The 12287-nt window shown below is 59.0% G+C and overlaps 1 protein-coding gene across 1 annotated transcript in view; it reads right to left on the bottom strand.

Annotated features, from left to right (window-relative positions):
* Positions 1 to 6321: 6321 nt before the first annotated feature.
* TERT (telomerase reverse transcriptase) overlaps positions 6322 to 12287 on the bottom strand; it is a 35200-nt gene continuing 29234 nt past the window's right edge. The window contains exons 13-16 of the mRNA XM_007961137.3: positions 11501 to 11562; positions 8364 to 8488; positions 7444 to 7581; positions 6322 to 6892 (exon numbers count right to left, since the gene is read on the bottom strand). Coding sequence (XP_007959328.1) covers positions 6789 to 6892; positions 7444 to 7581; positions 8364 to 8488; positions 11501 to 11562 — 429 coding nt within the window. The 3' untranslated portion in view covers positions 6322 to 6788. The remainder of the gene's footprint in view (positions 6893 to 7443; positions 7582 to 8363; positions 8489 to 11500; positions 11563 to 12287) is intronic.

Here is a 12287-nt window from a genome sequence, read left to right as displayed (position 1 = left end):
CAGGTCCAGAGTAAACAAAAGCACGTGCACCGCTACCCACCTGCAGATAAACTGAGTGCTAAACATGCAATTAACGCCAGTGCACCCCACCTAAGCACGTCCTGAGCCCATATCAGGGGGAGCTGCCCACCTACACGTGACCCGAGCCCACGGCGGGGGGAGCTGCACTGTGTCCCTCTGTCCTGCAGTTGTGATGCTCCCCACACCCGTGGTGAGGCCGGGGTACGTGAGGACGAACATGTCACAAAGGGAGTCAGTCCGCTGTGAGATGGGGCTGCTGCAGAGGACAGTCTGACATCCCCCAGTCCAACCTCACAATCTTGCCGCAACTCCATGCCTTGGGTCTACCAGCCTTTTCCCTTGTAACTGACATAAACTCAAACCGAATGTCCTTCACCAGCTCTCAGAACTGGCCAAGTCCAGGGTGGGCTTCAGGCCCTACTGGACCCAGGAGTTCACAGGATCCACGGGACTCTCTGCCTGCACTGTTCAGCTTTTTTAAGTGGGGCGTCTCCGTGACCATTCCAAAATCCTTTTGGTTCATGATCTGGGTGAAATGCTCCCGCTTCAGAGTCTAGACATCAAATTGCAGGGAAGAGTGATCGCAGAGCCTGGAGGGTGGGGTGGAGAGGGGGTGGTTCCCCAAAGGAAAGCCTCCAGAAGCCAAAGCAACAGCTGTGTTCCATGGTGTCAACAACTCACACATGCAGAAGGTGGAGTAACCTGCTCAGAAGCCAACACTGCCAAGGGGCATGTGTCCCCAAAGGCAGCTCTTGGGACACCTTCCCCCACTCACCATAGAGCCTGCAAGTCCTTCGTTGACCCGGACAAGAAAAACAGGCAGCTGTTGGCAGCAGGGTGCTGACAAGCCACTCAGACTTACCCGAGCTCACATTTTCATCAATACCATACTTAGAAAATAACTAGGATGTGAGCAGGTGCTCCCTGCTCCCATCCTGGATCAGACTTTTGGGTGTAGCACATCCTAATGAGGGCTGGGGCTCTGCCCAGCACTCTGTATGGGGGGAGCTGGAAGCAGCAGCATCCCCTGCCATGGGCTCAGGACACACTTAGGTGGGCAGCTCCCCCCGACGTGGGCTCAGGACATGCTTGGGTGGACAGCTCCCCTCCCGCCCCACCTCGTGGACTCAGGACACGCTTAGGTGGGTAGTTCCCTCCTGCCCCGCCCCACCCCATGGGCTCAGGACACGCTTAGGTGGGTAGTTCCCTCCTGCCCCGCCCCACCCCATGGGCTCAGGACACGCTTAGGTGGGTAGTTCCCTCCTGCCCCGCCCCACCCCATGGGCTCAGGACACGCTTAGGTGGGTAGTTCCCTCCTGCCCTGCCCCACCCCATGGGCTCAGGACATGCTTAGGTGGGCAGCTCCCCCTGCTGTGGGCTCAGGATGCGCTTGGGTGGGCAGCTCCCCCCGCCCCGTGGGTGGGTTCAGGACACGCTTAGGTGGGCAGGTCCCCCAGCTGTGGGGTAGGGACATGCTTAGGTGGGCAGCCAGAAAATGCCACGCCACCCATGTGCCTGATGCAGCCATGGATAAAAATGGGTAGAAAGGAGGAGGGACAGAGGTGGCCCAATAGGTGATGATGGGTGGACAGATGGATGCCCCAAAGGGTGGCAGAGATGCATCTGTCCCATCACATTGCCAGGGTTGTTCAGGGCCAGGGGTTGAGGCCTCATGGGCTGCGGAGGTACCCGAGCACCATCCAGGGAGCGGGGACAAGGGCCAGGCGGTGAATGCAGAACTGGACAGGCTGACCCTGCGTGGCCATGCCCCACACTCAGCTCCTTCAACTTGTCCTCCACTTTTTTGAGACAAACATTCCAGGGGCGGGTCTCTCAGACTGGCTAGTGTTGGGACAGGAACAAAATGCTCCTATCACCTGACTGGAAGTGGTTGGAATACAGGATCTGTAGCTCCACAGGGGCTGTCCCCTTCCAGGGGCAGCCATGTTGAACTAGAAATAAAGCCAGCTGCAGATAAGACCAGCCAACCCCAGAGATGGACACAGCTCCCATGACTGTGGTGGTCACATGAGGACAGGCTGTCCCGTGAGCTGGTTCCTGGCAGAGGGTGAACCTAGGGCTGCTTTGCCAGGCACGGAAAAGTCAGGGAGCACCTGATGGGAAAACAAGATTCAGGGTCCAGTTTTCAAAAGCCTGATGGGGTTCATCCACAGGGGAGAGTCTGAGGTCACCAAGAACCAGGGGAGGACGCGTGAAGGACTAAGAGCAGAAGGAGAAGTGAGGCGGGAGGTCATGGAGGGTGCAGCCAGCACTGGAGCTGCCCCAGGACTCACCCACCCAGCTCCAAGGGAAGCAGCCCCTTCCACCAGGGGTGGCACTGGGACCTGACAGAGAGGACCCCACTGCCATGGCCAGGGAGCATGAGTCTCCCGTCCACACGGGGGGATGGGGACACACAACTCCAGGTGGCGAGCCCAGGGCTTTGTGCCGTGTCAGAGAGGAGAAAACCAGCCAGTCCCCCTCCTGCAAGACTCGGTTCTTTCATGCCTGCATGAGGCTGAGGTGAGGCCCAGGCCTGTCGTGATGCTCGCTCTCCGGGGCCGCAGAAATGGGACCATGGAACCTTTGCCTCTGGATGGCACCTTGGAGACCTGCTGAACCCTCCTGCAGGCCACAGCGGAATGCCCAACACCAGGCTCCACAAACCTGGGGGACCTGCACTCGCCAGGGGCCGTGGTCAAAGCTGGATCCAGGGTGAAGAGGCTCCATCCCTGCCCGTCAGTGCGAGGACACCGACAGCAGCCTTGGCCATTGGAGCTGGATGGGCACAGGAGCTCTGCTATCCCAGCATGCACATTTCATCATGACTCCAGGTGACCAGTACGCAGGGAGGCTAGAAGCCCCACTCTGTTTCTCTCTCCCTCTCGGCAGCAAGTCCACCTGAGCTGTCCCACACGATCCCCAGGGGTGGGCCGGAGTCTCACTCTGAGACAGTCCCTGTGTTCATTTCCCTGCACTGGTATTCCACGTGCTGCTGTAACACATCACTGCAGCTTAATGGCTTCACACAACCAAATTATCTTACAGCTCTGGAGGCTGGAAAGCTGAAATGGGTCCCGCTGGCCTGAAATCCAGGCGTGGGCAGGGCTGTGTGCCCTCAGGATGGGGGAGGATCGCTTGCTTTTCCAGCATGGAGCGGCTGCCCCCATTCCTTGGCTGGGGGCCCCTTCTTCCATCTCAAAGCCAGCAGTGGTCAGTGGTCTTTCTCACGTCCCCTCTCTGACTCTTCCCTGCCTCCCTCTCTCACTTCTAGGGACCCTTGTGGTCACATCAGGCCCACCAGATAATCCAGGATGACCTTAAGATTGGCTGACTGGTAGCTGTGACTCCACCTGCAGCCTCCACCAGCCTCTGCCATGCAGGTGACACATTCACAGGTCCCAGGAGAAGGACGTGGGCAGCTTTGGGGAGGGGCTGTAATTCTGCCTACCACAAACGCCTGGGGCCTCTGAAACCCACCAAGGATTGGCAAGCCCCCTTCCCAGGTGAGCACCTGGCACCAATCCACATCGAGGGTTACAGCAGGTGCAGGACCGGCAGGAGCGTGGCGCTGACACAGGAAAACCACCACTCCCTTTCAGGGGTCCTGGCTGGCATCCCCCACAGCCTCCATCCTTGCCTGCTTCTCCTCCCTTTCTGCTTGGAACTCACTTGCTCCATACACGCTTGTCTGTGGACGGAAGCTGCTTGAGATGAAGTTCAGGCCTAAGGAAGTCCAAAGAGCTGGGGTTTTTCTTTTCTTTTAAAACTTCATTATTTTCATTTTGCCCTGAGGTTTGACAGTCTACCCAGCACCTTGAAGGCCTTCTTCTCCTTTTCTTTCTTCTTCTTCCTCCTCCTCTCCTTCCTTTTTTTTTTTTTTTTTTTTTTTTTTTTTGAGACGGAGTCTCCTCTGTCGCCCAGGCTGGAGTGAGTGGCGCGATCTCGGCTCACTGCAAGCTCCGCCTCCCGGGTTCACGCCATTCTCCTGCCTCAGCCTCCTGAGTAGCTGGGACTACAGGCGCCCGCCACCGCGCCCGGCTAATTTTTTGTATTTTTAGTAGAGATGGGGTTTCACCGTGGTCTCGATCTCCTGACCTTGTGATCCGCCCACCTCGGCCTCCCAAAGTGCTGGGATTACAGGCGTGAGCCACCGCGCCTGGCTCCTTCCTCCTTTTCTCCTTCTTCCTTTTCTTCATCCTCTTCTCCTCCTTCATCTTTTTTTTTTGAGACAGGGTCTCACTCTGTCGCCCAGGCTGGAGTGCAATGGTACAATCACAGCTCACTGTAGCCACAACCTTCCAGACTCGAGCGATCCTCCCACTCGGCCTCCCGAGCAGCTGGGACTACAGATGCTGGACACCACGCCTGGCTAACTTTTTGTATTTGTTGTAGAGATGGGGTCTCTCTATGTTATCCATGCTGGTCTCAAACTCCTGGCCTCAGAAAATCCTTCTGCCTCGGCTTCCCAAACTACTGGGATGACAGATGTGAGCCACCGTGCCTGACCCTACATAGTGGTTTTTACAAGTGCCAGGCAAGGGCAGTGGCTCACACCTGTAATCCCAGCACTTTAGGAAGCTGAGGCAGGAGGATCACTTGAGCCTGGGGGTGTGTGGCTACAGCGAGCCATGGTTGTGCCACTGCACTACAACCTGGGTGACAAAGTAGACTCCATCTCTAATAATAATAAGTAAAAAGAGACAAATCAAAAAGCAGGTGCTTAGTGAGTTAAGCCATATCAAAGCAAATACCTTTTTCAAGGGTCTAATACTTTAGCAAAAAATATAAGTAATTCTGAGTAAAATTTCAACAAAAAGCACCTGGAGAAACAGGATTCTGGAGCGTTGTAGAAAATGGATAACTGAACAATGGCCTGACCTGTTGGTCTGTGATTCAAACCCAGGTGTGCCTGAGCAGCGGCCTCTGCTCCCAGGAGTCCCCACCCTGTTCTGTCCAACCTCCCCCTGAGGTCGCCTGCCTATGGCGCCCGGGGCCACTCCCTTCCGGTTTGCAGGGCAAAGGCGCCCCCAGGCCGGCTGCCAAGGGCCCCTCCTTGTCACAGTTCCTATACGGGGGCTCCAGGCACCAGTGTGCATTTATGACAGTCTGTGGACTTGGGCCCACCATAAACACATTAGGCTCGGTCACTTGGACACTCTCCGAAGCAGCAGCAATAAATGAGGCCATATCCAGCAGCCATAAGCCCCCACCTCGGCACCAGGCACGTCTGGGCTGCACTCACACCAGAAGCCCTGTCCAAGGCACACTCAGCAGGACCTGGCCGTACCATAAGGCCCCACCAGGGACCTGCTGGAAGGCTCCGGAGTCGCTCACACCGGGCCCTCGGTGTCATGTGGCCCAAGCCAACTTCCGAGGAGGGGCTGTTTCTTCACCCCAAGATTGTGTCCCTCTGAGCTGCCCCTCCCGTTCTCTGCAATCCTTCCAGTTCCTTCTGTCTGCTGAAGGACGTGTGTCCAGCTCCACTGCCTGGCGTGCCTGGCGCCCGCCCTGGGAGATAAGTCTGGATGAGACTGGGAGATAAGAGGATGAGAGACGAGACTGGGAGATAAGATAAGAAGATGAGCCACCATCACCAGCCCCACCTTGAAGACTCCTGTGTCCACACCCTCCACTGCCCCACCCTACCCACCCTTCAGAGATCAGAATCGCCTGGTCCACTCTGAAGAGAATAACCAGAGGGGGAACGTGACTTTCAACCTGAGTTGGGGGGCTCAGGAGGAGGAATCCTGGATTTTATACAGGACGGTGTCATGCTCCTGCCCCCCACTTCCATGAATGCTGATGGCCCGGAGGATGTGCACCAGGGAAGCACGTCCAGATCCACGGCTGCAGGTGGGAGGCAGGGGAGGAGGGGGCCCAGCCAGGCTTCCCCATCATCCCCACTGCCCAGACGGGTCCCCCCATCATCCCCGCCACCCAAGCTGGTCCCCTATCATCCTTGCCACCCCAACTGGGCCCTCCGTTATCCCCTCCGCCCAAGCCAGGCCCCCCCATCATCTCCGCCACCCAAACTGGGTCCCCATCATCCCTGCTATCCTTTTGGCCTGGACTTACTGTTCCCTGTTCCAGGGTGGGGGCTCCCACCGTCTACCCCCGACCCTCCTTCCCCTCCTGCCTCACAGCATCAGAAACCTCCCAGGCCCAGCCAGGCCACAGGCCTGCACTGACGACCATGCCATTCACTCATACGCTTCTGTAATCACATACAATGGAGTCTATGCAGTGCACATTAGGATTCAAACACGAGGCTTTTTTTCAAAACTGAAAAACACGTATATTATTTTACTCCCACAGCCCCCCAGTGTGGCCCACGGGGACCCACATCCAGATGCAGGGTTCTCGCCTGTGAACAGGGCACACCTTTGGTCACTCCAAATTCCCGGAGCTCCCAGGCTCCTTCTCAGGGTCTCCACCGGCACGGTGGGGGCGGAGGGCAAAGGAAGTCAGGGTGAGGGGTGGAGAATGGCAAGTCTGGGGAAGGACTAATCCCGTGTGGGGAGTGGAAGCCAGGCTCCTGGCGAGGAGGAGCTGGCCCTGGGGTGGAGCCGAGTGCCAGCCTGCGGGGAAGTGAGGACGGCAGGTGTGCTGGACACTCAGCCTTCAGCCGGACATGCAGGCCTCGGCCAGACACTCACCCGGGCCTCAGACTCCCAGCGGTGCAGGCCTGGGTGTGGGCCGCCCCTCCCTCCCTGGGATGTAGAGCCCGGCGTGACACTCTCGGCCCGGCTGTGGGCAGGTGGCCGTCAGTCCAGGATGGTCTTGAAGTCTGAGGGCAGCGCCGGGTTGGCTGCGGCCTCCAGGGCAGCCAGCGTCGTCCCCGGGAGCTTCCGACTCAGCTGCGTCTGGGCTGCGGGGCCAAAATCAGACTCCGTTCCAGAAGAGGCCAGAGGGGGCATCCTCCAGCCCTCCTGGGACGTGTGGGCGGCCGGGCAGGCAGGGCCTGCACCTCATGGCCTTGGGTGGTGGGAACCTCAGTGAAGGGACAGACACCCCTCCACCAGGGCGAGCAGACAGGCAGCCCCATGATGCTGGAGCAGCAGGGCGGGGAGAGAACTTAAAGAAAGACCCAGGAGCTCAGGACCCCATGGGGGTATCAGGGCAGCAGCCAGGGCAGAGGCTGTGAGAGGACACAGGTCAGGGGTCAGAAGGTTCCCACGGGTGGGGAGCCATCCGCCCTGAGATGGGAGGCAGGGGTTCAGGAAGTCATGGATCCTGCCAGGCTCCATGGCCTGGGGACACGGGCATTTAATCACACAGGGCTGCCAGCATGGCTCCAGCCCCAAGGCCAGGCCCGGGGCATCTGCACTTCAGCAGCATCTGAGGTTGCTCGCCCTGCAAAGGGCGTTCGAGGATGGTGTCTGGGCAGGTGGGCCCGCACTGGCCGCCACCCACACTTGCCTGTCCTGAGTGACCCCAGGAGTGGCACGTAGGTGATGCGGTGTTGAGTCAGCTTGAGCAGGAAGGCTTGGTGGCACAGCCACTGCACGGCCTCGGAGGGCAGAGGGCCGGCGGCGCCCTTGGCCCCCAGCGACATCCCTGGGGGACAAACAGAGGCTGAGGAGTCCACAGGCCCAGCCCAGTTCCCCTCCCGGGAGACACCGGAGAGTTGCGCACACCCGACGGTCTGCGGGGCGGCTCTATCTCCAGCTGCCCCGACCCAAGCACCGCAGGAGTCACTACTGAAATGTTTCCTTAGCTTCTCCAAGTGAAATTTCCACAACACAGAAATAACAGAAAGTAGAAGCTCTTAAGCTCAGGACGGCAGGTTCGACGTGGCTTGAATTTCAGACGGATCAGAAACCTCCCTGACGCTGGACAAAGTGTCCAAAGGCAGAGGACGGTGACCGGGGAGCAGAGGACGGCCCGGGGCTCTGCGGTGGGGATGCACGGCCTCTGCTCCTGAGAGGGGTGGGGTAGCCTGGGTCCGGCCTCCTCCGAAGCCCTTGGCCTGGGTTTGCACAGGGGCCGTAAGCGCCATGGACAGGAGATAGCCCAGTCCCACCACAGGGCAAACGGGAGAGGCCAGGCCCCCCGAATCCCACCATGGGGCAAGCAGGAGAGACCAGCCCTCCCGGCACTTCCCCAGGCAGAGCAAGGCGGGAAGGACGGCAGTTCCCAGGCAGCTCCTGTCCCTTCCATCGGGTGCTCTGCTCACCCCACGAGAGGGCGGGCAGACGGGCCTGCCGGTGGTCGGGTTAAACTACTTCCCGATGCGAAAAGGGGTGAGAATGTCCTAAGCCCGGATTCACTCAGTCTCCTGACACACTAACACCAGCAGGCAGGCACTGCTGCCACTGAGGCCAGGCACCTGTGCGTACCTGCGTTCTTGGCTTTCAGGATGGAGTAGCAGAGGGAGGCGGTGTCAGAGATGACACGTAGGAAAAACGCGGGGTTCTTCCAGACTTGCTGATGAAATGGGAGCTGCAGCACACACGCGTGGAACCTGAGGGGATGGCGGTCATCGTCAGAGGAATGGCCTCCTAATTAGACGGTGCTCACGGGTGTGGGCACGGGCCCGCCGGTGCGTGTGTGCAGGCATGAAGGCACATGCACGGGTTTTCTCGTGGGCACAGGTGCACACACATGGATGCATGCGTGCATGTCTGTGTGTGTGTGCTCGTGTGTGCAAGTACCTGCGTGTCTGTGTGCGTGCACAGGTACTCTGTGCGTTTCTGTGCACCGTCTATGAATGCACACACACGTGGAGGCTGAAGCAGCTCCATCCTGGATGCTAATCTGCCATGCTGGCCTCTGATTAGCTCCTGTTCTGGGAAGGTCTCTAAGGTTTCCAGTTTATCCATTGTTCCTTGTGTACCAGAAGGTACTTACCGTAAATCCCGCCCTTCGTCAAACAACCTTCATGTCATCGTGTATCAACGTCCTGCACATCCCTTCTGGGCCACCCCACCCCTGTGGTGCATAAACCCTGGGTCTGAGGTGATGGTGCGGGGACCCATCGTCTCATCTCACTGCCACCGAGACACCGACTTGGCTTCTGTGTGTAGGTTAAGTCCCTGCTAAATGTTTCTTTCCAAGAAACTGCACTTGTCAGTCTTTTCTGTTGCTGGGATGGGGCCTCACTCTGTCACCCAGGCTGCAGCACAGTGGGGTGATATCAGCTCACCGCAACCTCCACCTCCTGGGCTCAAGCCATCCTCCCACTTCAGCCTCCCAAGTACTGGAACTACAGGCGCACTCCACCACACTCAGCTAGTTTTTGTTTTTATTTTTCATAGAGATGGGGTCCTACTGTGTTGCCCAGGCTCACCTTAAACTCCTGGGCTCAAGCGATCCTCTCACCTCGGCCTCCCAAAGTGCTGGGACTACAGATGTCAGCCACCGCGCCAGCCCTGTCAGCCTCCCTCTTTGGCCTCTCAGCTTCCTGGGACTTTGGGGCAGGTGTGCATGGACCTGGCCACCATGAAACAGCACATGTGCACATGTGCCCATATGTGTGTGTGATCAGGACACCTGTGTACCTGGTCTCACCGACTGCCGGAGCCCCTTCTGGAATGACCTGAGATCACACCAGTCAAGCCAGCACTCGGGTTTCAGCCTCTGAATAACTCTGCTGAGGATGTCTTCTCCCCATTTAGCAACGAGGGAAGCCAGGCCCAGAAAGTTTTTTAAACAAACAGATATGCCTAAGGTACCGGGGTTGCCACAGGGTCACACTCCTGACCCAGGAGGGAAATACCTCGCATGGGTGAAGGGCTCTCTTCCAAAGGGAGAAAAAGCCACCTGCTAGAGGTTAGGGCATCCGCCCTCCGCCCGTGTGGAGGGCCGGGAAGGCTGAGCCCCAGCGGATTGGAGTCAGGTCCCGCCCCCAGTGCCACACAGACCACCACAGCCTCGCCTGCTACAGCCTGGCTGCTGTGAAATCGGGGCCCAGCTCTCCGTTCTCCCACTCCTGCCTCGACGGAAGGGGGTTCCTAGGCCTTCCACGTGCCTGGCTCCGTGTTTGGAAATGGCCCATGGCTCATTGCACCTCTGCCTCCTCAGGGCTACCCCAATCAAGCGACTACTCAAGGGCCCCCACGTGGGTGGGAAAACTCAGCCACCTTGCCCAAGCCCAGGCCCTCTACGGGAGCTCCTTGGAGCCAGGGACCCTGGTGGGGAAATGAGGACAAGGCTGAGCTGAATACGGGAGGAGCAGGTGGCAGGCCACATGGCCCATGCCTGGGAAAACTCTTCTGACCTCATCGTGGCCCAAGGAGGCCCCCAGCACGCCAGCTGGACCCTGGGGTCGACCACGGTGTCAGACACCTCCCGTCCTCAGCAGTGCCTGTCTCCAGCACACTCCAAGGGTTTCCAGAAAGGAGTCAAGCGGCTTGCATGAGGGCCCAGGCACACGTCAGGGAGATGCAAACGAGGGAAGACTCGAGGCAGAGAGAGAAGACAGAGTGGAGGGTGGCCTGAGCCGGATGCACCCTGGAACAGAGCGCATGGTCCCAAGCCTCTGGAGCCAGCGCAAAGGCGGTAACACACAGCTGCGGCTCTGCCCTCCCTGCCAGAGCACGAAGGCACAAGCACTCAGGTGAAAAACCACCTTCGTGGGGTGACCTTGTAACAGAAACTCTCTCCTGTGAGCCCTTGCTGGGTTCCCATGATAGACGACCTCATTTCACATCAAGTGTGCACGGTAATTCGCGCAGCCTCGGCCCTGGGTAACACAAATTCTCACACTCATTCTCAGCCCTCATGGGGCGAGGGCTTCGGCCTCCCGGCACTCGGCTCCCAGTGGCTCGGGAGGCCTGTTCAGGTGGAGGCCCGGGCCTGTGGTGCCCGACTACCCTTTGGTACAGCCCAGAGGTTTGTGCCACCACCTGCCCTGATGCCAGGCAGAAGCTGGCCCTGTGGCCTCCACAGATTGGCCCTTTCTTTTGTGATAAAGTTGTTGATTCTTGACAGGGGGGCCCCCTGACCAGCCATGACAGGGAATGTTCCAGGAGCACAGCCATGCCCAGAGCACAGGTGCCGGCCGGGCTGTGTGGGGAGCCACAGCTCTGCTGCACCTTCCCGGGGGTGGGGCCAGCAACCCTCATCTGCACCCACCTCGGCCATCTTTATTCTCTGAGACCCCAAATCCTCCTGGTGTCTGATCTCCCACCTACTGTTCAGACACCTTCCCGGACTCCTCTGTTAAGACTCCCCACAAACATCTCTTTACCCCATGCCCCTCCTACCCTGGGCTGGCCTCCATGAGGTCCCACAGTCAGTGCACAGGCACAGCGGGGACACCTGGGGCCACGTCGGCTCCTAGAACTACCCAGAGACAGAGAACAGGCGCTTTGCACAGAGCCACGCGAACACAGAACAGGGCAGAAGCATCAGCACCACTGAAAACGTAAGGCACTCCTTGCCCCTAAAACCCAGGTGTAGCCCCCGGTCAGAGGCGAGCAGAGCGCGGCGGGTCCCTGGAGGCTGGGCCTGCGCCCGCTTGGTGGCAGCTCACCTGTAGGCCTGCAGCAGGAGGATCTTGTAGACGTTGGTGCACACCGTCTGGAGGCTGTTCACCTAGAATCGCCAGGAAAGAGTGAGAAACAGCAGAAACCTCTCTGGGATTTTAAGTTTTTACTTTTTACTTTATCATCCATTCAGATGGCACAAGAAAGAGGAACATTTTGACAAGAAACCATCCCTCTCCCCAGTGAAATCCGGCCTGACCCTCACCCGGCAGCTGTGAACCACCCTGGGGGAGTCAGGACTCCCTGTCGTCTGCCTGCCCCCGAGCTTGGCCAAAAAGGGAAGGCACCAGGAGATGGAGTGAATGTAGATGCCCACAGGAGAAGGGGAGTGGACACCCACAGGAGAGGGGGAGTGGACACCCACAGGAGAGGGGAGTGGACACGGACGCCCACAGGAGAGGGGGAGTGGACGCGGACGCCCACAGGAGAGGGGGAATGGATGCAGATGCCCACAGGAGAGGGGAGTGGACGCGGACGCCCACAGGAGAGGGGGAATGGATGCAGATGCCCACAGGAGAAGGGGAGTGGACGCAGATGCCCAGAGGAGAGGGGAGTGGACACCCACAGGAGAGGGGGAGTGGATGAAAATGCCCACAGGAGAGGGGGAGCGGACGCAGATGCCCACAGGAGAGGGGAAGTGGATGCCCACAGGAGAGGGGAGTGGACGCAGATGCCCACAGGAGAGGGGAAGTGGACGCCCACAGGAGAGGGGGAGTGGACGCCCACAGGAGAGGGGAGTGGACACCCACAGGAGAGGGGGAGTGGACGCAGACG

Source organism: Chlorocebus sabaeus, chromosome 4 (assembly GCF_047675955.1).
Source record: "Chlorocebus sabaeus isolate Y175 chromosome 4, mChlSab1.0.hap1, whole genome shotgun sequence".
NCBI lineage: Eukaryota > Metazoa > Chordata > Mammalia > Primates > Cercopithecidae > Chlorocebus > Chlorocebus sabaeus.
Note: the sequence above shows the minus strand (reverse complement) of the source record. Positions and strands in the feature narration are given on the sequence as shown.